Source organism: Ambystoma mexicanum, chromosome 5p (genome assembly GCF_040938575.1).
Source record: "Ambystoma mexicanum isolate Mex_15411 chromosome 5p, UKY_AmexF1_1, whole genome shotgun sequence".
Classification (NCBI taxonomy): Eukaryota; Metazoa; Chordata; class Amphibia; order Caudata; family Ambystomatidae; genus Ambystoma; species Ambystoma mexicanum.
In genome coordinates, this window is record NC_090930.1 from 846,603,457 (window position 1) to 846,629,349 (window position 25,893).

A 25,893-nucleotide genomic window follows, 5' to 3' on the forward strand; every position below is an offset into this window, starting at 1 on the left:
GTCATTTGTATACCGCACCAAACCCCGGGCATGTGGGCTCTGGCTTACATGGGGGTGAGAAAATGTTAGACTCTGCTACCTCAAGGAAGGGGATGGTGTCTAAAATGTACAAGATATTGAATGTTAACAATCTAATGGAAAGGCGAGGGTTCCATGGCTGCTGGAATGGTCTAGCGAGGGAGGTCCTCTGCGATGAGGCGTGGGACAAGGTTTTCAAAATTGCAATCCATGGGAACTTATTTACAGTAGACATGGATCACAACTTTAAAATCTTACAGGATGGCACAGTCACCCCGTAAAGCTATCAAAGATGTTCCTGGGGGTCTCGCCGAAATGTCTGAGAGGATGCGGCCAGGTGGGAACTAGGGAACACATGTGGTGGCACTGTCCGCAGGTTCAAAAGTACTGGGAGCATTTGAGGGGTTGGATGGCAGAGGTCACAGGGGACGTACTCAACACAGGACCCATTAACGATATTACTTGGCCTGCCCCCGAGGGACTTGGACATGTACAGATACCCCAGAATGTGGGTAACAATGCTGAGGGCGGGGAGGGTGGCCCTGGCCCAGAAATGGAAGAGCTTGGTGGCCCCTTCCAAAGAGGACTGGCAAAGAAAGTTGAAGAATATGTTCCTCATGGACAAATTGACTGCGATGGTCAACAATGACTCAAGCTCCTTTCAGTCAAATTGGGACGTGGTGAGACAATCATGGGGATGGGAAGTACATTGAGACATTGATGCAGTAACAACTTGAAGTGGGGAAGGGGATCACCAAGAACGGGTGGGGGGAGAGTCAGGTGGGGAGGAATAAGGAGGGGAAATCCACTATCCAGCACAAAACGGAGAAAAGATAGATCACAACGAGAGCCATCTTTGGGCTAGATCTCGAGCACTGACAAAGAAGTTCATCATGCGTGTCTTAGTGGTATAACACAATGCCTACCATCAAGTTCCAAGGTTTCATGTTCAAGGAAACCCAAGTTGGGGGGGATCGGGTTAGGGGCATGCGGGGGGCGGGGGTTAGAGGGACATGCTCAACTGTTATTTGAGAATGCATGAGGTGTAACAGAGCTCTTCCGGAAGTCCATGTTATTGTTTTACATAAATGCTAATAAAACCTAAGTTAAAAAAAAAGGAAACCATCGTACAGTTTGCGCCTAAAAAACTTGTGTGCAAGCACGTTATAAATGCCACATCATATCATATCATATTGACACATATTACCTCATTAATCCAGTATTATAGGGTAAGTATGGTGAGGGAACATATGGCATGGAATTACAAATAGTCTGCTAAAACTAAATTCATTTTAGAAGCAATGGAGCTTGTAGTAGTCTACAAGTTGGGGGAGCTTGTCTGGCCACATCAGGCAGGTGCCCTCCAACAGATGTATTGCTAGCATGTCGTGAGATATAGTTTTGTTAAATTTCGAACCGACTTTTTGGAAATAAAAATGGGAATCCATTTGAAGGTAAACAGACATCCTACAATTGTTAAATGTTAACTACATGAATATGATGGCAGGGTAACTATGGCTATGAACGGTAAAAACCAAATTTGCTATCAATACCATAATCCTCTATCCTGGCTTCCCAATTGGCCTACAGGTGAAACAGACATTTGCTGCAGGCTTCTGCTTTTAAAGAACCTCCCACAACACACGGACCCAGTTACACTCAGGAAACCTATTGTTCTCTTAGTAAGAGAACTGTGAATTCTCTCAGGAGAAGAGACTGGCTTTCCCAGAAGGTAGGGTTGGGAACAAGCACTTCAAAGAAGATGCAGGATAAAGGGAAATAATTGAAAGGACATAATTATCATGGAGACCTTTTGATAAAGGACAGACAGGCCTTACGGGAGGTCCAGGGAATTGAATAGGCCAGAAATCCAAAGGAAGAATACTTTAGCCATGTTGTTTTTTTTATCGTGAATCAATTTTGAACCCTTCACTGGATTTCCTGCAAATCAAAGACCCTCAGTATAAGACAACAGAGGAGGGAAAATCTAGTACAAAGACAGGGATTAGCCTTTAACAGGCATCTTGAAAAAGGGCCAATTCCCTGTTAGGAGTTGGCTACATGCATGGGGTGAAACTCGCAATTTGGAGAAGTATCTTTAAAGAGGAATTTTTCAGTAAATAAAACAGAACTCTTCTTGGAGCTAGAGTTGCTCATAGACTGAAAACAAGATTTCCAGGGGAGCTAGCAGCTCCCTGCCTAATTACTTCTGAGGCACAGTTGAAGTGACAGCTATCTTGCCTCCCACATAAGCATACTGGTACAGAAGGAGCCTGCCCACGCTGTGGCTGGACCTGCAAGCAACTCTGAAGTATTTGCCTATTGTGGGAATGCAGGACAAGCATAATTTACCTTCATGAGGCCTGGCGGAAGGACCTATTGTGCTGCAAACTCAAAGGTGCTGCCTTCGGTAATGCTGTTTGCAGAACCCAGTATTTCCTGATTTGACCCACATCCTGGAAGACATTTTTCAGTGATCATTTATCATGTGTTTGCCTCAATCTGTTATTTGCTTTTACAGGTGTGGGATTATTTCGTGTTTTTGAACCACTTCTCTGTGTTTGAATAAAGTATTTATATATTATGCAAACTATGTGTGGATATTCACTTTACTTTGGTACCAAAGTGCTATTGTTGTCTGGATGCTTCTGTACTGATTCATACATCCCCAGAGATTAGTGCCTGTCCTTGGCCCATGCTACCTTAAGAGGCAAAAGTGGTATAGCATTAGTTTGGAATTCATTTGGTCCCGTTTCCACCTTCATGATTGGGTCACTGCTCACTAATAGTAGTGTTGGCTGGAACATAAGGTTTGGAAGCCACTGCTTACCCTTGTGCTATTGCTGGGCAATAGCCATTTCTTCACAGCTACTGTATTATCAGCAGGTATTCAATTCTTGGCGCAATGACACTCGCCTCTATTATCTAGCATTCATGTTCTTTGTATGATAAGAGCTTCACCTGAGCCTATTTCGCTCTATAGACTGCAAATATTACTACATCCTTTGATTGACTGTCATCTTTCCTGTAATAGTTCTGTTGAGTTCTTCCAAGACTGTGCTGGATTGAACCCCCGTGCTTCTCATGACCACAGTGCAAAGCACTTTCACGCCTTCTGGGCCAGGCCTAGGATCTAGAAATCTACATCCATCAATGAAATCTCTAAGTATAAGATGGAGGGCTGGATTACCCAACATGTGAACTTGCTGGTGTAAAGTAAAAGAAAATCACATGTTCTTTGCATCACTGCTGCTGTAATAGATTTGCACACTGCACATCTGCCCCTCTGCTATCAGCTGCTTTTTTAGAGATACAAGTTACTTCCCAAAATGGAAGAAATGCAAGAGCAATGCTTACAAAACTTGGGTAAATGTTTTATTTTTGTCAAAGCCTTTAGCCACTGTAGTGCCAGGCTATTATGCAAGTCTATGCAAAAAGGTCGAGCATACTCGTCCTTGGCACTTAAGAACCATGGCAGCACACCCACTAAAAGCTTAAAGCAACAGTACTCTATTCCTTACATATTGTAAACTTCATAATGCTAGTAAAGAAAAAGTGTGTGGCTGTTGCATGAATAACAACTTTATTTAAAAATACAGGTAGACATGTATTTTACATGCAGGTGGTATTCTTTCCTAAAAATGTAACAATTTGTCATTCTTACCTTAAATCTTTTATACAATTGTTCTTTCCATTTTTCAACCAAACAGCTTTCGAGAAGCATCAGCCTGAAATTAAAAATGATAGTTATACATATGTTTGCACATGTGTGTTTATATATAGTGTATGTACAAACAAATATACCCAGCAAAGCCCGTACTGCAATCCCAAATAATGGGAAAAGGACCCTAAGCAGATTCTCCAAGGCGGGTAAGGCAAACAGTTTTATTACATCAAATGTATGTATTTATTGCCGTGTTTTTTAAATGTGGTAGCAATGGACATAATAATTTCGTAGCACGTACAGAGAACAAGCAAAGGGATGGGTAGGGAAAGCCGATCTTTCGCAGGCCATCAAAGCATTCACACTGATTAAGTGCCAGGGAAAGGAGGTGCAAAGAAGCGCCTACTGAACTGCGCAAGCGCTTGAGGATGTGGAGAAGAGCAAAGCATAGAACACGTGCCTAATTCAATAGTGGAAGACACGTCTGATTCAGAAAGCAAGTTCACAAAGGCAGGAAGTCCAAGGAGAGCATAGGATTTCCAGAAGAGGATGGTTTTTAGTCTCTTGTGCAACTAGAGGGGTTCTCCAAGACTCTATAGGCAACTGGCAGGCTGTCCAGAGACAGAATAGTGCTGCATCCAGACCTCTGCTCCCCCACCCCTGTTTCTTTTTCCTAAATGCCGTAACAGCTAGAGCTTTGGAACCCGAAGAGCATGTAAGTAGTTCTTTAATTGGGATGAGAAATCGAGGGGGACTCTGATAAGGGCGCGTGGCTTGAGTGCTGTGCATTGGGGAAAGTGGGGGCAGGCATTTTAGTCCAACGCTGCCTGACCCAAACCATAGATAACTTTGGGGAATGGGGAATCATGTAAATGCAAGTATCATTCCACACAAAGGATAAATAGGCTTGTTATGCCTTTCAATCATGTCAAGCCTTATTTTAATTAATTTGTATGGTTGAGAGGAGGGGCGGTTCATAAATTACAATTCCACAGCTCCTTCCTCTCGACCATGAAATTACTACAGCATTCGTGCCAGCATTGAGTTTCATGCTGGTGCAAATGCTGTGGTTTACTAAGGAACCCGCCTTCTTTTTACACCAGCAAAAAGCGGTATTAAGTCAAAAGACAGTTTAAAAAAAAAACAGAAAAAATATTGATTTAAAAAGACCGCTCTGTGACTGTACAGGGTGGACTTTCTAAATCAAACTTTCATGCCCCTGCCGCACACGAGTGCTCGCAGGGGCTGACAGGCTCACCAGGACCTGTTAGTGCCATTGGGGGAGAAACGGTAAGTGTGTGCGTGTGTGTGTGTTTGATGTATGTGTGTGCGTGTTTCTGTTTTTTTGGGTCTCAGGAATTATTGTGTCAGGAGGGAGGAGGCGGGGACGGACTAAGGGGGTTTTGGGGGGTAAAACCACCCAAATTCTTGCACATCCTGCCCGAGACGGTGGGGGACAAAGCTATGTCATGTTTTTACTTTTTGCGGGCTGCCTAAAATCAGTCACAAAAATCTGTCTTTTTTGTTAGGCAACCTGCAAAAAGTGAAAATATGGCATAAAGCCCAAAAAGCAGGTGAGGTCACTAGGAATCCATTGTAAATTCCACCGTCTTAGTCTCCCATTTTGCACTCCGCCATGCAAATGTCGAAAACTAGACGGCAGGACACATTTACACAAAAGTGCAAACGTAACAGGTCCCCACTGCCTAATTGCACAGGACTCGAAAATGAGCCCCTATTGTACTTTAGGGAAGTTGGAACACATTTTTATCAAGATGAACAGTGCAGATTATTTTTGCACTTTTCATCCTGATAACATGATATTCTGACTTCTCTTAAAATAAATATGGATTGTGTTATACAGGAAAATTATTTTCTTAACTTGAAAACCAGAATCTGTGGCCTGTATCAAAGCAGACTCCTCAACGGTAAGATAAGCGACCATTAACACTCTCAAAGTGACACTTCTACCTACTATTACAGGCTGTTAGCTAGAACGGATTGAATTCATGTGTATGTGCAGCCCACTTCAGCTAATATAGTTTATGATGAGGAGCTATTGGCAAATCCGAGTGAAATCCCACCTTCTGTCAAAAGAGAAGAATCATGCTTTGTCCTACAGGCAGCAAATACAAAGGTGCTCAGTCCCTGGAATTAATTGACATATCAGTCATTCCACCCCCACCCCATCATTTGAACTGTTGGCTACTTTGGAATGGTAACCAATGAGACATATACTTCACCTTGTATCAACTTGGTGGTGATGCAAGACTGCTACTTCATAATTTTCAGAAAATATCTTTCGAGATGGGGTTCAGCGGGAGACTGGAAGAGCCCCAGATAACAAGCAATGTTTGGATACTGCTGGGGCTCTTTTTGCTATCCCCAGCTCACTTAAAGCCCGGTCTGGAGTGACATTTTATTTTGTACTTTATGTCTGATTAAAGCAGTTCTCGACCCTGCAACATGTCTTCCCACATCATTCACCACTTCGACTCTTATTACCGTCATCTTCCACTTCTTGCTATCACAGAAACCTAGCTCTCTGAAGAGATGCGAGACGAAGCAGGGGTAAGTATTTTAAGTGATCTTTATTTAACGAGCCCACCCGGAGATTCACCCTTCCTTCACCTGGTAACTGTCCCAGCTTCTGTCACGCGATGTCCGCATTCCAACAACAACATGGACTCACGGGACAGACGCAGGACCACAAGCCATTATAAGAATTCACTACATTACTCCCCTCCTACAGAAAACAAAAGCATAAACATAAGCAGAAACAGAAACAGCCCCCCCAACATATTCCTGAAAACAAAGAAACACAATTGTTTGCACTGATCTACATAATCATTAAACCATGCAAATGATTGCATTACTATACATAATCATCTAACCATGCCGATTTAGACCTCATTTTTGAGCACCCACAACATCTCTCCTATCATTTGTGATATGCCCATTTGCCTGCGTGGACCCTCCACTCAATCCCGCACTTCTCATGATACCACCTTCACACATAACACCACTCTGCATTTCTTTATCTTCCCAACTCACACCACTCACACCATTTGCTTTGGAAATTCTTCCCTTGGACCACACTTCCCCTCCTTCCAGGATAACCACACTTTTCCTTACAACAGCAATTTTCTTCAGGCCAAGAAACTTACTCTCAATACACTTGTTTATGGACCTGGGATTTTTGATATAGACCAAATCCCCAACCTCCCATTCTCGACTCTTCACACCTTCTCTTCTGTCAAACTGCTCTTTATTCTTTCCTGTCCTAGTTTGATGAGTCTCACAATCTCCTTTCTGTCTACTTGAAGAACAGTTGCCATACCTAACCACCCTGGACAAAGTTTTGTCCCCGGTTCTCTTCCCTTGAGGGAAACAAAGGGAGAGACACCTGTAATTGAATGCGTCGTGGTCACATAGTTCCATGTTAAAAGCTTTAGTACCTCTCTCCATGGTTGTTTCAACTGCATTATCATCTGTAATCCCCCTTTCAAATATCTGTTAACTCTCTCTAACAGGCCGTTTGCTCTAGGATGGTATAAAGCTGCCCTAGTATGTTCTATACCATAACTCACTAAGAACTTCCTCATCGCCTCTGATACAAATTGTACCCCATTATCAGACACCAATTCTGTCGGAACTCCCGTATTGAGAAAAATTCTTCATAGGAACAAAATCAAATCCTTGGCTGCCACTTCTCTAACTGCTTCCCATTCTATCCACTTAGAATGATAATCCACCACAACAAACAAAAATCTCAAACCATCACCTAAACCCGCAATAGGGCCCAAAATATCCACTGTCAATTCCGTCCAAGATTGGCTCGGTACTGTGTTGGGAACCATTGGTGTCTCTCTAATGACCTTGCTTTTATCACTCGACTGACATGACATACAATTCTTTACATGCCTTTCTGCCATCTTATCCATTCCTGGCCACCAGTACCTTTGTCTTAATTTTCTTTTCATGGCCCGTTCCCCTGGATGCCCCTGATATGCCAGTTCCACTAAAGTGGCCCTAAGTGTTTCCGGAGGTACCACGTATTGTCAACATCTTAACTTGCCTTCATAAATATTTAAATCAACCTTGATTTCCCACCACACTTCAAACTTTTTATCAAGCACTTTCTTATCTGGCCATCTGCTTATAGTCCACTCTTTGATCAACTTAAGGTCCTCATCAGAACGTTCCTCTTGGGACCACTTCTCCTATCCCACAGCACTCTCAACCTCTGCCACCACAAACCTCCTCCTCTTCTGTACTATTTTCCTCTTCTTTTCTTACAGGTAATCTGGATAGGCAATCTGCTACCACATTTTTTTCCCGGTAGATAGCTTACGTCAAAGTTATAAGTTTGGAGGCCTAAACCCCACCTACCTATCCTCGGAGACCCCAAAGCCCGCCTGCCACTCTCATATAAGTGAACCATGGGTTTATGGTCAGACCTTACAATGACCCTCTTCCCCCACAAAAAATATTTAAAATGGTTGATCGCCAAAAACATTGCCAAAGTTTCACGCTCAATAACTGAGTAATTACTCTCTGCTTCCCTTAGAACTCTTGAAGCAAAAGCTATAACCCTATCTGTGTTATCTTTATCGTATTGTAACAAGGTTGCACCCAAACCCAACACACTAGCATCTACAACTAGAACACTTTTGTCTTTTGGATTAAACTTCCCAATTGAAGGTGCTTTACACACTCCCTTCTTAATTTTGTCAAAGGCCTCTTCGCACCCTGGACTCCACATACATTTAGAACCTTTTTTTAGCAAGACTCTCAAGGGTGTAGATATCATTGGGGAAACCCTTCACAAATTTATGATAATATTCCGCCAACCCTAAGAACGATCTCACTTCATCTTTATCAGTTGGCAACGGAGCACTCTTCACAGCTTCCACCAAACATCTCTTTGGTTTCACACCCTCCTTACTAACCACATGACCCAGGTAATCCACACTCTCTACTCCAATTTTGCACTTGCTCCTATGCACTATTAATCCAGCATCATTCAACCTGCTTAAGACTTGTTCAAGAATCATGTTATGTTCACTTTCTGAGTCAGCATAGATTTCCATTTTTATCATGGAATACCACAATATTGCATAGTCCTTCCATTATAGTCTCCATTACTCTTTGGAACACTGCCGCCGCCGAGGCCAGGCCAAACGGCATCCTGCAATACTTGAAGGTTCCGAATGAGGTTGCAAATGCAGTTAGATGCTGGCACTCTTCCTTCAGTGGTACTTGGTGGTATGCCTGAGACAAATCTATTACTGAGAATATTTTTGCATTGTTCAATGTCGATAACTTTTCCCCAATTATGGGTAGCGGATGTCTGTCTATCAAGATATTCCTGTTCAAGTGTCTCAAGTCAACGCAAAGCCTTATCTTCCCATTGGGCTTTGCAGCCACCACCACTGGTGACAACTACTCTGAACTCTCAATCCTCTCTATAATTCCTTTTTGCAATAGCCCCTCAATTTCCAGCTTCAACTTGTCACTCAGATTCTCTGGTACTGGCCTCACTTTATGTACTTTTGGAGTGGCTCCAGTTTTCAAATGAATCTCATGTTCAAATCCCTTTAACATTCCCAACTCTTCCGTAAATACCGTTAGAAATCCTTGTTCCCACTTGTCCTTCACCTCCGCAACTGTGACCAGGTTCTCAGCGTTTACCTGTATTCTAATTCCTAAATTTCGTTGTTCGCTCCACCCTCATAGAGATGAGCCCTCTTGTGTGACATAAACGTCTGATTCACAACTTCTGCCTTTATATTTTATTGATGCATGAAACTTCCCAAGGACTTCAATCTTCACATTACCAGAGGGATATGGCTCTATCTTAAACTCCTTTAATTGTTTTATATTTCCTTGTACACACCTTTTGAATGTCCTTCTTGACATTAATGTCCAAGGAGAACAACTGTCCACCTTCATCGTGACAACTCTCCCGTCAATCAAAAAAACATCTGTCGGTCCATCTCCTTTATCTGAGGGCTCTGACACTTCTAACACATGCTTCCATTGGTTATTGTGTGGCAGCACAAAACTTTCCTCTTGTTCTGGCACTCTTCCTCTGGCCTCCAGGTTCTGTACATGTCCAGATTCACGGCAAACTCTTGTGAAGTGTCCCCTTTTTTTGCACTTCAAACAACTAATATTCTTCGCGGGGCAAATCATGCTTGTGGAGATGTGACGGTTGCTACCACACATGAAAGATTTCATTTCTTTATTCATGCTTAGTTTCTTCATTCCCTTTATTGCCGCCAATTCACTTCCTTGTTTATCACCTTTCATAGTTGACATATATTTGTACGTCTGCTCCATGCTCCTAGCCATTTCCACCGCTAATTCTGATGGCAGGTCCTTGGACAATAATCTCTCTTGCACTTTAGCATTATTGGTGCAACAGACCAACTGGTCACGTAAGAGGCCCAAAATTGCAAGTATTCTACCGGCTCTTGTGGTTCCTGTGACATCTGGAAAAATGTGTGCCTCTTGAATGTGGTGTTCTTCTTAGGCTTAAAATGAATTTTAATTTCTTCTCTGCCACACTATATTGGTCTGTGTCCCCCTGGCCTTCCTGTGGGGGTTCTGGCAAGCCGTCATAGACAATATGACCCTCAGTGCCCAGATTATGCAACAATATCGCTTCTTTCCTTGCTGGAGAAAACTTTTCCCCTCCTATAGCAATCAAACATGTATCAAATAATCTCTTCCACCTATCCCACCTAATAGCTTGTGTGCCGGGTTCTGATAAGAAAGGTGGAGGTGGGGACATGCTTGCTGCCGCCATGTCTCCTTAAGCTTCACACCACTATTATCCCCTGTGTAAACACTTGTATGAATATTCACAATTCGTGCTGGTCTGTATTTATTCTCCTGGCTCAACTTCCAATTTCTTATCCCTTGGGGCGGTAACAGCCCTAATTGAGTCCACACTTGTTCATAGTATGTATAATTTGGTTTACAGTCTGTATAATCTGGTTTACAGGCTCTATTCATTGCCTATTTTCTTCAGTTCATCACATTAAGCTTTCTAGCTTTCAAAACAGGTGCACAGGCTCTCTTACTGTTCCTGTTTAATTCCTTGTAAGTGTTGTCCAATCCTTGTAGAGCTTGTTTTTGCAATTTTGCCGGATACCCAATCAGAGAAGAGAATGCTTGCTGCCAACCATCAGCCAGCTCCTCCCCGTGTTTAACGCAACACGGAAGAAGCAATGAGCGTGAAGCTGCTCATACGTTGCCTTCCTTCCTTCCTCCCCCATCCCCTCACCTCTGTGGCTGCCTGCGGCTCCTGATCAGCTGTCTGGAAAGGGGAAGACCCCGAGCGCTCCCCTCAGCTCCTATGTGCTCCGGTTGGGCCTCCCACAGCAGGGCGGCTTCCCTGCTTGGGCTGCAATAACTGCGAGCGGGGAGAAAGGACGGGCTTCGCTGCAACGCTCCCTCTGGAGTCAGCCTTGGCTATGAGGCTGATTGCGCGTCGCTCTCTCTTCCCCGTGGTGGGCTCGTAATCGCTATCCCATCCTCGTCGCCACTTGAAGAGATGCGAGACGAAGCATGGGTAACTATTTTAAGTGATCTTTATTTAACGAGCCCACCCGGAGATTCACCCTTCCTTCACCTGATAATGGTCCCAGCTTCTGTCACGAAATGTCCGCATTCCAACAATAACATGGACTCGTGGGACAAACGCAGGACCACAAGCCATTATAAGAATTCACTACACTCTCCCCTCATGACTCTGCTACACTAACAGCTCTCCAAACTGACTCTGCTACCTTCCCCCACTCTCCCAGGACTGTTGGAAAAGAAGGTGATGTGGGGTTCATCATGAGTAAGGCCCTCAACATTGCCCATCAACCCCGTTCTGACATCGCTTTCTCTTTTGAATATGCCACTATACACCTTATATTCGTCTCACTGTTCTGGCTCTCTTTTGACCCCCTGGTTCCCTCAACTACTTCTTTCCTGCTCTGAACCCTTCTCTTTGAGTTACTCCCTAGAGGAATTCACATTGTCAAGCTGGGGACTTTACCTAATGCTAATTCATTATCCTCAACTGACCTCTCAAATGATTTCCCTCCCTCGGATAAGTCCATTGTTAACTTTAACATCTTGGTCCCTCAACCTCCTACTCCTCATCCTCCTCATCTCCCCCCTTAATGGTAAAGAGGAAATTCAGGAAGGATTATCTTGCCCCTTGACTTGATGATGTAATGACCTCTCTTCTGTCTCTTTCCCCTATTCATGCCCCTTCCATTGACAGTGCTTTCTCTGACTTTCACTATGCACTTATTACTCAATTTGATCAACACTATTCTACTTGCAGATGTGCACCTTCCGGTCCCTGTCCTCAGCCTTGAATCACCTCTGAAATTCAGACCTGCAAAGAAAACATAGGACTGACAAAAACAGACTTCTAACTTTGTACACTCAACCTTTATGTGATTGCCACCAGATCGGACTGCTAGACTCCCTTTGCAAGTGTTTGACTGCCATGCTCACACTGCCATGTTCGGACTGCCACGTTATAACTGCCAGGCACTTGACTTCAGGCCTTGAGCATAAGTAACTTGCCCCATTGGACGTGGTGCAGTTAACTACTTATGATGTTTTTCTTTGATGTGCCATGCAGGGCTCTTCTTTCCCCTGTTCACCACCAGTTCAGCTTAGCACTGCATGCAGGTCACTAATAATTGCACATCCTCCACTGCTCACCAACACTCCCCTTCTTTCCTATCCACTCTCTTCGCCACCACTACCTGCAACCACTACCTCTTTTAGTGCTACCTGAGCATTGACATCTTACTCTGAATCACCCCCAACCTTACGTTTTCTCCCTGCTCTCTTTAACACCTCGCCTTTCCCAAAGTTTCAGATAGTTTTTTTGCCCTGATGTGTGGTCATGTGCTCCTGATGACCAGTGACAAATGAATGAGGGCACCTGTTTAGCGCGCAGTGCCCCAGGTTTTTTTTGCGTTTTTTTAGTGCTTATTGAACAATTACTGTAAGCGACCTGCTGCATATTAATGGAAAGACTATAAAGGATCTATAAAAAAAAAAAAAAATGGACTGACCTATGATGCTGGCACACATTACAGACACCTTCCTCACTCCTAGCCTACAAAGATCCTCTTGCTGCACTAACCTCCGCACTGTACTGTGCCAAATCCTTCTACTTCACAAACCTAATCTCCTCCCTTCGCAATCATCCCCACAGTCATCTACCCTCCAATCTTTGTTCACACCTCCCAAGCCAATATCCATCCCCTCCTCCCTTTCTAATGACTCACCACCGTTCCTCTAAAATTCGTGACACTCTCACAGCCCTCCTCTCTCTCCCTCCCCAACAGTCCACCTGTTCACCCCCTCCCTCGTCTAAGCTCATCTACCTCTCTCTTTCCTCCCTTATTGAATAAGCACCCATCATTCACAGTGTCAAATCATCTAATGCTCCTATTTGACCTTTTGCTCCACAAATGGTCAAGACTTGGGGCCCCACTCTAGGACAGTCGGTCTGGTAAAAAGGTGCCGGTATTCGTGGATACCAGCACTTTTCCGTACCGGCCGAGGTAAGCCAGGCGCCCTACCAGCAAAAAGGCCCTCATTGCTGGTGCCAGTAATGACGGCAAATACCCTAATGGAGTCCTATGGGATTCCATGAATGGGGATTTACACCAGCACTCGGATTCCGGCGGCAATGACGCTGGACCGAGTGCTGGAAACGGTATCTACATTTGCCGGTATCCTGCAGGATACCAGTAAAGTTAGAATGAGGCTTTTAGTTTTGATTGCTTGCCCTTAGCTCTCTGAACTCTTTGACCCTCTCTATCCTCGCTGGACTTTGCCATGTCTCCTTCAAATCTGCAATTGTTTTACCCCTATTGAGGAAAACCTCTGCTGACCCAACCGTCCCAGAATACTATTGTCCTTCCCCAATATTCAAAAGTCCAGAGCAGGTGATCTTCGACCAGATCCCTTGAGGATAATGGCTTTGGCTAGTAACTTAAATCTGGCTACTGTAGTAAACACTCTATCAAGATTGCACTTGTGCATGTCTCCAACTTTCTCTCTAATGCTTATAACTCCAAGTGTTCTTCTATACTCATCCTTTTGGACCTTTCTGCTGCTTTTGACAGTGTCGAACACTCCTCGCTCCTCCTCTCTCTCCAGGACCTTGGGTTTTGCAAAACTGCTCTTGCTTGGATTGCCTTGTACCTGGAAGATCAATCCTTTAAAATCGGTTGGAACTCACAAAGTAATAACACTTATTATATTTGCTTTATCCTTGATGCCAAGTACAAAATGCCATACCACAATAAGAAAGTATATGCAGACAGGAACTTGTATTGTTAGTCTGCATACACTTTCTAAATGTGGCATGGCATTGGCATCAAGGGTAGGTAAAGACAGAATTGTGAGTTGTAGTGTTATGTGGCTATAGTGGCATACATTGGTGGCTCCTGTCAAGCCATATCTTCTTTGTGTGTCATGGCATTTTTGTGCTTTGCAACAAGGGTAAAAGCAACATAATTATGATTACATGGTTCACTGGTCCATCTGGGTATAGCCATTCTGGATATTCTTACTTCCTGTGGCATGGCATGTTTTACTAGCTCGGAGTCCTTATAATATAAAACTGGCAAATATTGATGCATCATGCATGGACATCTATGGACAATGCCAGCATGAAAATATTTGATATACCGGCATATGTTGTGAGTAAAGTCTTCAGGAAAATGAATTGGAAAATAGTCCTGTGCAGTTGTGGTGACTTGTATCTTTTGGTTTTTTTCATGTGCTGCCATAAAAAATGTATCGCAAACTGTGTGACTTTTTACCCAGTTTTTCATAGAAAGTTGAGTTAAATACACCATGTTTTCCATTATTGAAAAAATATTCTAGGGGGGGAAAGCACCATGGACCCCCTTGTTTGATTTGGGCTCCCTCACTGCTCAGTCACTTATGCATATTAGGTATATGCATGTACGCCCCTCGAGTTACAAAATTCACCAACCACCACTGAAGAATACAATAAATACTTGGGATATACTTACCCAATAATTCCGAGGAGTGGCAAAAGTTAATGTTTGCAAACAAATAACATTATTAATAGACATAATAAAAAATACTTTCAAGCAGTGTATGGACGTCTTTTTACTTTGTGTTTTACGTGTGGGCTTACATGCAGACATGTTTGGAACATTTAAGGTAAGCAAGATGCTTTTAAGGATGTGCTAGGGTGGTGGGGCAAGGGGCAAGTTATGGTGGTAGGAAAAAGGGGTAAGCTAAGTTAGTAGGCAGAAGGCATGGGTAAGCATGGTAGGCATGGGTGTGTGAGATAGGTAAAGGTGAGCTAATGGGTGGGTTGGTGGAGAAAGGCATAAATAAGGTAAGATGCATGGGCATGGGTATGGTAGGAAAGATGGGGTACAGTCGGAACAGGGTGGGTCCTGCTAGAGGGATTGGTGGGGGTAAATAGAGATATGGTATTAGGGGTGAGGTATGGTGAGATAGAGTGCGTCGGTCAGTGGGGGCGGGGATGGTAGAGTGGGACTGATGAGGAAGAGTAGGCAAAAACATCAATCATCTGGAGCTGAAAAGCCTCCCATTCCTTCGGTGTGGTGGATTAGGAGGAAAGGGTACCTGCATCAGAGGGGTCCCTGGACTTGTGCCTACTGTTCCTCGAGGAGGAGAGGAAGAGGAATGATGATTCAAGGAACTGCTGGATGAATGAGACCTTTTGCTGTGCTTCTTCCGCTTTTTGTCCTTGCGGACCAGGGACCATTCTTCGGTTCGGGACTCTACACCTGGCGACCTCAAATGGATCTGTGTGGAAAAAGGTCAAGAATTTTGATGCCTGTTAACGAAGTGCTTTTGGTTACATGGACTGACACGACCCACAATCCTGCATGTCGTGTTCTTCTCCGAGACAGTACAGGCAGATCCTGTGGGCATCAGAGACAGACAGATCTGATGCCTGCAGTTGATGCAGGGTTTAAATCCTGAGGTCTTCCTCTGTTCCAGCTTGGAGTGAAACAAAAAAGATAACTCTTCTAATGAAGCAGTGTTCTGGAAGTGAGCAGAGCATGTGGAAAAAAGGGATAAGGTCACAGGGCACGGTGCCTCAATATATGCTGGCCCCGACTAGTCTGGCCCAAGGCACACAGAAGCTTAGGACGGAACCGATGCCGAGCTGTGACCCCTGTTGGCAAAAAGGTTTCCAAAGAGCAGCTGCACCGGGATATAGATGTCATAGATGAGGAATCTGTTGGAGAAAGGAATCCATTCGAAATAGAGGTTTTTAAGCTTACAAGACATTAAAGCATTACTGGCAGACAGTGGCTAGTAATGCTTCTCTGGTGGGCCTAATTGATAAAGATGGTTTTATTAAATTGGCTCATGCTTCATTTAGATACTTAACTTGCTAGCTTGCAGAGCGGATGGTGGACAGGATGTTGCCCCGCAGAAGACGGTGGACATAGGTTGCTGGGAAGAGCATGCCTGACACAGTGTCTGTGTTTTTCTGGCTCTGCGCTCCAAACGCAGCAGAGCGGCTGATGGGCAGGCTGTTGGCCTGTTTGCTCTGCTGAGGAGCTGTTGAGTCGAGACTTTACGTGGAGCTGACTATGCAGTGTGCAGGCTTTTGGGCTTTAACCGGGTGAGTGGCCAACAGCACGCTCTTGTTCAAGTGCCTCACAATGCCCAACTCCCGACCCATGTTTGTTCATCGATTGCTCTGCGATTGAACTCACACGCTATCATTGCCTTTGACTTCGCATCTTGCCAAACTGCAGACAGAATTTTGCATTCCAATCTTTGTGGAGTGCAGTGGTAGAAGATAGTGGGCAGCTCTGCAGGAGTCTGTCTCTCCACATTGGCCTCTATCTGCCCTAGGTCTGTTTGTGGCTGGGTGCTCTCTCTCAGGTGCTGTCCACTCCATCTTGCGCCTGAGAGATGCAAGCCGTCTGAAGCATCGAGGGTAACGGCTTTCGACTGTGGTTTCCTTAATTCTGAAGCCCCATACATATAATTCTTTAATCACAACAAAAACTGTGAGTGAGGGAGGTGAGACGGACTGTGGCAGCCCCTTAAGCTAGTCGGGCGTCCCTCACCACAGTTAGAGAATATTATTATTGAGTACCTAGTACTGAATGATCACTGATCTTAACTGTTTTTAACCATTCAATTGTTTAAACCGCCAACTTTTGCATTTTATTAGTTATTACCATTGCTTTTTTATGCTATTAATGCTATTTTTTGCACATTTGTGAGTCATAGCACTTTATCACCTTGCACAATGCACTTTGTATACAACTGCTAAACACAAGGCGTGCGAAGTGGCAGGGACTGATTTGGCGCAATCTGCCAAGAAGAAATCAAAACTGGCTAAGTCTGGCTTGGGCCCTAAAGTTCAACCCATTTCCATGTTCAGGAGGAAAGCAGCTACCATCAGGGTAAAAGGACCTGGTACCCTTGAATCCTTTCTTAAGAATGTTGTAGGGGTATTGGAGGAAATAATGATGTTGTCAGAGCAGTCAATAAGCCAAAACGTGGCCACAGAACTGATCTCAGATGATCTCGAAGCCATGTTGAAATGCATAAATAATATCAGCACTGCCACCACCTCGCCGATTGCAGAATGACTTAATGATGAAGTTAGTAAGACGCAGGGCACGAAGGAGAGGCGCTTATGGCCATATCTCCCGGCGGTGGAGACATGATCAGAAATAGCTTTAATAATCTGTCCTCTATGAAGGAGACCTACCCTGAGTGTGCTTTCTGTAAATGGTTAGCTATAGTTGAAAATCCGGTCCTTAACATTCACGAGATCCTCTTGAGGCTAGAATCGAAGTTGAATACATTATTACAGCTCTATTCATCTATCAAACCACCCAACATTGATATAACAGCTATCCATATTCAGGGTGATCTGTAACGACCTACCACTAAGGGTAATCCAGCTGTCAACTCACACATACATGTTCCCACATCAACTGTTATTCCGGTCAACCACAAAGGAAGGGCCCCAAACAGGCAGGATTGCACTGTTCAATATGAGGTTTCCCCTCAAGGGAGAGTAAATGTCGGAGAAAACACCACTCCTCTCTCACTGATAATCGCATTGATCTGTCATGATGCCTACCCCAGTGGATCCAGATCAAGTCCAGCAGCCCCGGAAGCAGGCATCAAGTTATTCCAAGCAAGCCCAACAACCCCTGCTAGGGGCCATTTGGGTGCAGTCCTGGCATCTATGGCGCCAGGCTCATATGGAGAGTCAGTCCTGGCGCCCTAGGTGCCAGGCTCATAGATTAAAACTTACCTGATGCAGACCATGCTGCAAACTTACCTGATGCAGACCATGCTGCAAGAGCTCCAAGCCAAAAGAGGCTTGGAAGGGACTACTTTACCTTGGGACTATTTTTTACTCGGGTGGGGTCGGGGAGGAATACTTACCTGGGACTACTTTGCCCGAAGAGCAGCGCACGCTTTGCGTTATTCTGCTTCCAGCAGCGTAACGCTCACCGTGCCTGTAAGTCTGCATCCAGTCTTCTGCCACGCCCACCTCGAGTCTGGAGCTCCTAGAAAAAGGGAGAAAGAAGGAGAAAAGGTTAGAACAAGAGCAATACCTTTGATCCTTACCTGAATTCCCGATCCACTGCGCCTTCGAGCTGGAAGAAAGAAGTTATTTTATGCGCGTCGCCTCGCCTGCTGCAGCGCCACGCTGAACTCACCAGCCTTCACAGCATCTTCACTATCCACCGCATCCTTCTGCATGTTCCCGCCGCACTCCGGCACCTAAGGGAAACACAAGAACAGCAAGGTGAGCCAAAGGAATAAACAGAGGCAATATTAGTTACCCCCCATAGACTTACCTGATTTTACCGCCGGGGGTACTATTCCTCTTCAAGGGTCGGCGCAGCCTCCGCCGCATCTTCGCCATACCACGGCCCCTAAGGGGAACAAAAGGACAGCAAGGTGAAACAAAGGGGACAAACAAGGGGAAACCTCCTCACCACAATAGACTTACCTAATTTTACCGCCAGAGGCATTATTCCCCGAGATTTCGTACTTTCTCTCAGCACCTGAATAAGGGAGAAAGCAACAGGTTACATACTGATATTATTTTATCGAACTGTGTTGGATAATACAAATCCTTACCTGAATGTTACTGGTTGCCACGAGGAACTCTTTGCTAGGGTCAAACTGCAACCTGTAAGGAATCGGACAAGAGTGAAAGTCAGACATTTGAACTCTTACGAACTATATACTTATGGCATCTTGCCGGAAATCTCAGAGTCAATATTGTTCTGGAACTCACCAATTCCTTCGAACCAGTGAAGCAACTGGTTATCTACGCGCCCCTGCGCTCAATGCAGGATGGAGACCTCATCTTTCCAAACCATCAGGTGAGACTATAAGAGGGGACATTAAATGTGATCAGTGGAGAGAACCGCGGGGATGGGGGGTTTACGCTCAACTCCACGGGTGGTTAATTCGCTTTCTCCATTTGCAGGCCAAGCAAACGAAGCTGGGTGGGCCAGTCCAGTCCGTCATCTCGGCGCTACGCGTCACATTGGTGGAGCCCGCACCTGTCCAGTTCAGATCGACGCCCCTGTGGGAGCCAGGTGAGCGTAACTTGATCTGACTAGTCCATCAAATGCCAAGTGTGGGGATGAACCCTGTTAGACCTACTAGGGGCAAGGAGGGGGGTCGGACCATGGCTATACGAGGGACGATGCGTCCACCTACAGGAGTCTTGTCTCAAATTACACTCCCCTACAATGCCCAAGGATGATGGGTTTATTTTAAATTTACCACTTCAAGCGGGCCCTCTGGTTGTGTTGCAAGGCTGAAGCAGAATGTAATGGAAGAGACAACCTCACTGATGAATGAAGTCATTTATTTTGCAAAAAGTATCTGCGTGTCGGCCCTCAAAATAGGCAGGGATCTACTGATGGCCGAGCGTTCATAATGGGTGGGTGGCAGAAGGAAAACCATCTTGGGGGATTGTGTTATGATTACCCTGAGTAATCCAGCAAAGTTTTCCTACTTATTATGGAGGGGAACACTTTGTCAAATGGGATCATCAGGGATTCATCTTGTTCCGCTCAGGTTCTTTTATAAACCCGAGGCCCTCTGGTTTGATGCCAGGTGCAAATCTTTCAAAATGCACAATAGAGCCACTAGCCAAGCTCAACCGAGACAGTTATGCGTCCCACCAAACATGGCAGTTGACCATGGAACATCCTTACCACTGTCAAACAGATTTGAATTTCTAAGTGATTTGAATAGTGTGGACTGACTACATGTTTCAAGATTTGAATCATCTGGGAGTGCTGGTGGGATGGAGGGATTTGGTGAAATGATTGGTGGAACACAGCATCAGGAGGATGAGACCGCAGCTCTGAAGATATATATCCTTAAGGGCAGCAGTGTGGATTCCCCTAAGGTAGGGTAGAGGGCCACTCCAATGGAGTGAAGTTCTTGGTGTGGAATACTGCAGATGTATCTAGTAAACTACAGGATGAAGGTTGGGTGGAGTGTATAAATGGGTACCAAGTCATCTTGTTCCAGAAGATATGGGACTCATGCCCAATTTGCAAATTTTCTGGGTTTTTTCTTAAATGCCGAAACTTAGGTCTAGTGCGAAAGGTCGACCTTCCGGGGGACTGACCACCTACATTGTGACCTCTTTGGGTTGAATTATTGAACAAGATGGCCAGTCGAATGGGAATAGAGAAAGAAAGCAGAGGAGAAAAGGAAAGTTTTGAGCTGCTTTCAGAATTTCAGGTGTTCTGGCTCAAGTTTAAGAAGGGCAGGAAGGCTATTCCAGAGGGAGGCACTTGTGAAGGAGAGAGAACAAGCCCCCACTTTCAGCCTGGAGAAACATCTGACTCTTAGAGAGTTGGAGATAGTTGAGGTAAGGGCTCAAGATGGAAGGCATTTAGGAAGAGAGCTTTGGATGTAGTACGGGCTCCGGCCCGAGGAAGCCTTGTGGACAATGCAAAGAGTCTTGAACTTGATCCTTGCAGCCACCGGGAGCCAGTGGAGAGATTTCAGGGCTGCAGAGATACGGTCCCTGAGCTTGAGGCCAAGGATAAGTCTTGCAGTCCTGTTCTGGATTAGTTGCAGAGGGCGGAGAGCAGCGGAAGGTAGATTGAGAAAGAACCTGTTGCAGTAGTCCAGCCTAGAGAGAACCAGGGCTCTGGAGACAGTGAGCTTCTGAGGGAAGGTAAGGAAGGGAAGAGTACCTTTGAGGAGGTGAAGCTGGTAGTGTGACTTCTTGGCGACGTCCGAGATGTGAGGAGAGCAAGAGAGAGAGGAGTCGAAGATGACACCAATTTGTTTTCTCACAGGAGGGCAAATGTAGAGGGCCCAAGGAGGGCGGCCAGAGTGAGAGGGAAAGCGGAAGCAGGGGTCCCAATGAGAAGGGTCTCCATCTTACTGGCATTAAGGCAGAGACCGTTTGAGGTGCACCAATCCTGAATCGCAAATAGACAGTCAGGAATGATCGAGAGAGGAGGGGCGTTTGAGGGGATCCAGGCAGAGAGATGAGTGTCATCTGCATAACGCTGAAAATTTGAGGAGAAGGTAGAGATTAGGTGGGCCAAGGGGGCAAAGTAGAGGTTGAAAAACCAGGGTGAGAGGATAGAGCCCTGGGGAACACCACAGGTGGAGAGAGAGGTGGCAGAGAGAAAGGAACCAAAAGGAAAGTCCTGGCTTTCCAACACTTGCAGAGAGAAAAATAGCTTGCTTCTAGTTGCCTTTACAAAGATTTTCCCAAATGTTGCTAATATTAGAAGAAGGCACGAGTACAAACACAAACTACTAAATCGAAAGGCAGAGATCGTCAGTGAACAGTGGGGTGCTCTGAGTGTGGCAGCTGGTTCACATGACACCAGAACTTTCTGGAGACTTTTTTCTCAAAATATGAGGGGGCTAGACCTGGGCCCTGTTCTAGCCCCAGAAGTGCACATCCTGGAACATTTTAATACTTTATACAGCTTCAGTAAGATTGTGGAGGAACCCAGGGAGGAGCCCCTTTGTGAGCCTCTGGAGACCTTGGCCCCTTTGTCAGTCGAGGAACATTTGGTTGTCATGAGGAAACAAAACGCACTTAAAGGACCGGGCTCTGACGGTGTGCCAAACGCTTTATTTTGCGCTAACCCAAATTCATTGGCCCCTTTCGTAGCCCAAGTGTTTAATGCCTTTGCAGCTCCAAAGCAGTTTCAAGTTAGCTGGCAAACTGGCATTGTCCCGATTTATAAAAAGGTAACAGGGCCAACCCCTCTCTGGACTGTCCAGTTACTTTGCTGAATGGAAATTTAAAACTCTTTTCAGGGATAATGCTCAAGAGACTGGAGGAGTAAGTTGAAGACCAAAATTTCCTACATGATACTCAAGTTGCCTATCAGGCGGGTCTGGTTACTGTGACACCACAAACGCAGACGTTCTCCAATATGGTGGAAGAACATTGCTGGCCTTTAGCTATGCAGATGATGTAGTTCTAACTGGCCAAGCAACCAAATCACTTCAGGTATTAGCGAATACGTATAGCAGCTACATTAAGGCGAGAGGTCTAACCGCTAATGCTGGGAAATTTAAGGTCATGGTTTCTTCTAAAAACAAAGAAATTCAGGATCCACATATTATTCGGGGGGGGGGTCAAACACTCCAGGTTTTTCAGGACCTTATCTATTTGGGGATTAACTTCAGTCAACATCTGACCAGGAATACTAACATTGCTAATCAGAGGTTAAACATGTATCAAGTCATCAGCAGCTTGTTTAGGCTTGCCAAGTCTTTGAGGCAGTTTTCTGTCAGACATATGTTGGAGATTTATAGGGACAAGGCCATTGGTACTGGGGCTCATGGGTGTGAGCTGTGGGGCTACGAGAATCTGGACCGACTACAGAGGGGGGAATCCCTTTCTTCACACGCCTTTTGGATGTGCCTCCAATGACAGTGACATACATGGCCCATGCAGAAACTGTTATTCCCTTTTTCACAGATTTGCTGAGGCTTAGGGTGATTCTAATGTGGTGATCTGTGTGGGTGAACAGCAAGGAAATTTTAACCAGACTTTTATTAAAGCACTTCCTCAGCTTGAGTATTTGTCACAGAGAAGGATGCTATCATTTATTAAAACATCATTGGGCAGTATGGGTTTGGCTTGTTACCTCGATAACCCTGAAAGGTTGTAGAGTCACCCTAATCAAATCAAATTTTTGGTCAGGTCAAGCAAGTCTGCGTGAGAGAGCAAACTGGAATAAACCGTCTATAAGATCGTATCTCCCCTTGAGCCTGGCTTGGCCAGGTGCCCGGCCAGGTGCCCGGCTGAGTATTTATCCTTCGTCTCCAAAAATTGTCATTCGATATTATTAACCAGGGCTCGTTTTACCGCCTTGTCTCTCAAAACAATTACCTATACATTTTAGACCACTGGCCTCAGGTAAGCGTTCGTGTGTGCCCCAGCTCCAGGTTTTTAATTATTTTCACAATTTCACCCAGTGTGAGCCTCGTGGCCTGCGATTGCCGCTTGAGCCTCCCTCCCCCCGATCCCAGCTCCTGCTCCCTCCCCTTGCCCTGATTGGCTTCTCCCCGTGTTGTGTTGCAGGGCTTAACCTGCAGCGCACACGCTTCCTGGGCCATTTTAGACCACTGGCCTCAGGTAAGCCTTCGTGTGTGCCCCAGCTCCAGGTTTTTAATTATTTTCACAATTTCACCCAGTGCGCGCCTTGTGGTCCGTGATTGCCGCTTGAGCCTCCCTCTTCCCGGTCCCACCTCCTGCTCCCTCCCCTGGCCCTGATTGGCTTCTCCCCTGTGTTGTGTTGCAGGGCTTAACCCGCAGCGCACACGCTTCCTGGGCCATTCTAGACCACTGGCCTCAGGTAAGCGTTAGTGTGTGCCCCAGCACCAGGTTTTTAATTATTTTCACAATTTCACCCAGTGCGAGCCTCGGGGTCCGCGATTGCCGCTTGAGCCTCCATCTCCCCGGTCCCACCTCCTGCTCCCTCCCCCTGGCCCCGATTGGCTTCTTCCCTGTGTTGTGTTGAAGGGCTTAACCTGCAGCGCACACACTTCCTGGGCCATTTTAGACCACTGGCCTCAGGTAAGCGTTCGTGTGTGCCCCAGCTCCAGGTTTTTAATTATTTTCAGAATTTCACCCAGTGCGCGCCTTGTGGTCCGTGATTGCCGCTTGAGCCTCCCTCTCCCACCTCCTGCTCCCTCCCCTGGGCCTGATTGGCTTCTCCCCCCTGTTGTGTTGCAGGGCTTAACCCGCAGCGCACACGCTTCCTGGGCCATTTTAGACCACTGGCCTCAGGTAAGCGTTAGTGTGTGCCCCAGCTCCAGGTTTTTAATTATTTTCACAATTTCACCCAGTGCGAGCCTCGTGGTCCGCGATTGCCGCTTGAGCCTCCATCTCCCCGGTCCCACCTCCTGCTCCCTCAGCTGGCCCCAATTGGCTTCTCCCCTGTGTTGTGTTGCAGGGCTTAACCCTCAGCGCACACGCTTCCTGGGCCATTTTAGACCACTGGCCTCAGGTAAGCGTTCGTGTGTGCCCCAGCTCTAGGTTTTTAATTATTTTCACAATTTCACCCAGTCCGAGCCTCGTGGTCCACGATTGCGGCTTGAGCCTGTCTCACCACGGTCCCACCTCCTGCTCCCTCCCCCTGGCCCTGATTGGCTTCTCCCCCGTGTTATGTTGCAGGGCTTAACCCGCAGCGCACACGCTTCCTTGGCCATTTTAGACTACTGGCCTCAGGTAAGCGTTCGTGTGTGCCCCAGCTCCAGGTTTTTAATTATTTTCACAATTTCACCTAGTGTGCGCCTTGTGGTCCGTGATTGCCGCTTGAGCCTCCCTCTCCCACCTCCTGCTCCCTCCCCTGGGCCTGATTGGCTTCTCCCCCCTGTTGTGTTGCAGGGCTTAACCCGCAGCGCACACGCTTCCTGGGCCATTTTAGACCACTGGCCTCAGGTAAGCGTTAGTGTGTGCCCCAGCTCCAGGTTTTTAATTATTTTCACAATTTCACCCAGTGCGAGCCTCGTGGTCCGCGATTGCCGCTTGAGCCTCCATCTCCCCGGTCCCACCTCCTGCTCCCTCCACCTGGCCCCAATTGGCTTCTCCCCTGTGTTGTGTTGCAGGGCTTAACCCTCAGCGCACACGCTTCCTGGGCCATTTTAGACCACTGGCCTCAGGTAAGCGTTCGTGTGTGCCCCAGCTCTAGGTTTTTAATTATTTTCACAATTTCACCCAGTGCGAGCCTCGTGGTCCACGATTGCGAGTTGAGCCTCTCTCACCCCGGTCCCACCTCCTGCTCCCTCCCCCTGGCCCTGATTGGCTTCTCCCCCGTGTTATGTTGCAGGGCTTAACCCACAGCGCACACGCTTCCTTGGCCATTTTAGACTACTGGCCTCAGGTAAGCGTCCGTGTGTGCCCCAGCTCTCCAGGTTTTTAAGTATTTTCACAATTTCACCCAGTACAAACCTTGTGGTCCGCGATTGCCGCTTGAGCCTCCCTCTCCCCGGACCAACCTCCTGCTCCCTCCCCCTGGCCCTGATTGGCCTAACCCTCCTTATCCTGCACCTGACCTGGGCAGCCCTCTGTCCGGCAGCCCCTGCGGCTAAGGGCGGCTCCAACTGAAGCGGCTCCAGGACTTGTCTGCTGGTGTCAGGAGGGAAAGCCAATAAAGCCAGGAGTCGGCAGACACCAACAAAAAACTGTGAGTGTGGCATGGGTGGGGCGTAGAGCAATTACTCTATTCCAGAAAACCCCTGCCACTCTACCTTACCTTTCCATAGCATAGACTGCCATATACTTACATAATGCATACTTAGAAAGAGTTGCAACCACTGCTAATGGACTGTAAATGTTGCCCTGCAATACATACACACTTACTTACCAATGTCTGCTAGAACCACACCTGCAGGGAATTGTGTAGATTAGCCTGTGTCGCATCTAGATGGGATCAAGATTGTTAGCATGCACCACACTAACAGAGAATGCATAACATGTGCACACATAGATGGAATCCTCAACCTAGCCTGCGCCGTTATCTAGACAGGATTGTGAATGTTAGCATGTACCACGCTCAGACATAATTACCAACTTTGGCCTGCGCTGTATCTAGACAGGATTGTGAATGTTAGCATGTGCCACACTTAAAGTTGAGAGCATTAGCCTG

At 46.1% G+C, this 25,893-nt stretch overlaps 1 protein-coding gene across 1 annotated transcript in view; it reads right to left on the reverse strand.

The window, feature by feature from the left end:
- SFRP4 (secreted frizzled related protein 4) overlaps window positions 1-25,893 on the reverse strand; it is a 201,814-nt gene that overhangs the window by 45,091 nt on the left and 130,830 nt on the right. Inside the window, exon 5 of the mRNA XM_069613270.1 lies at window positions 3,683-3,746. Coding sequence (XP_069469371.1) covers window positions 3,683-3,746 — 64 coding nt within the window. The remainder of the gene's footprint in view (window positions 1-3,682; window positions 3,747-25,893) is intronic.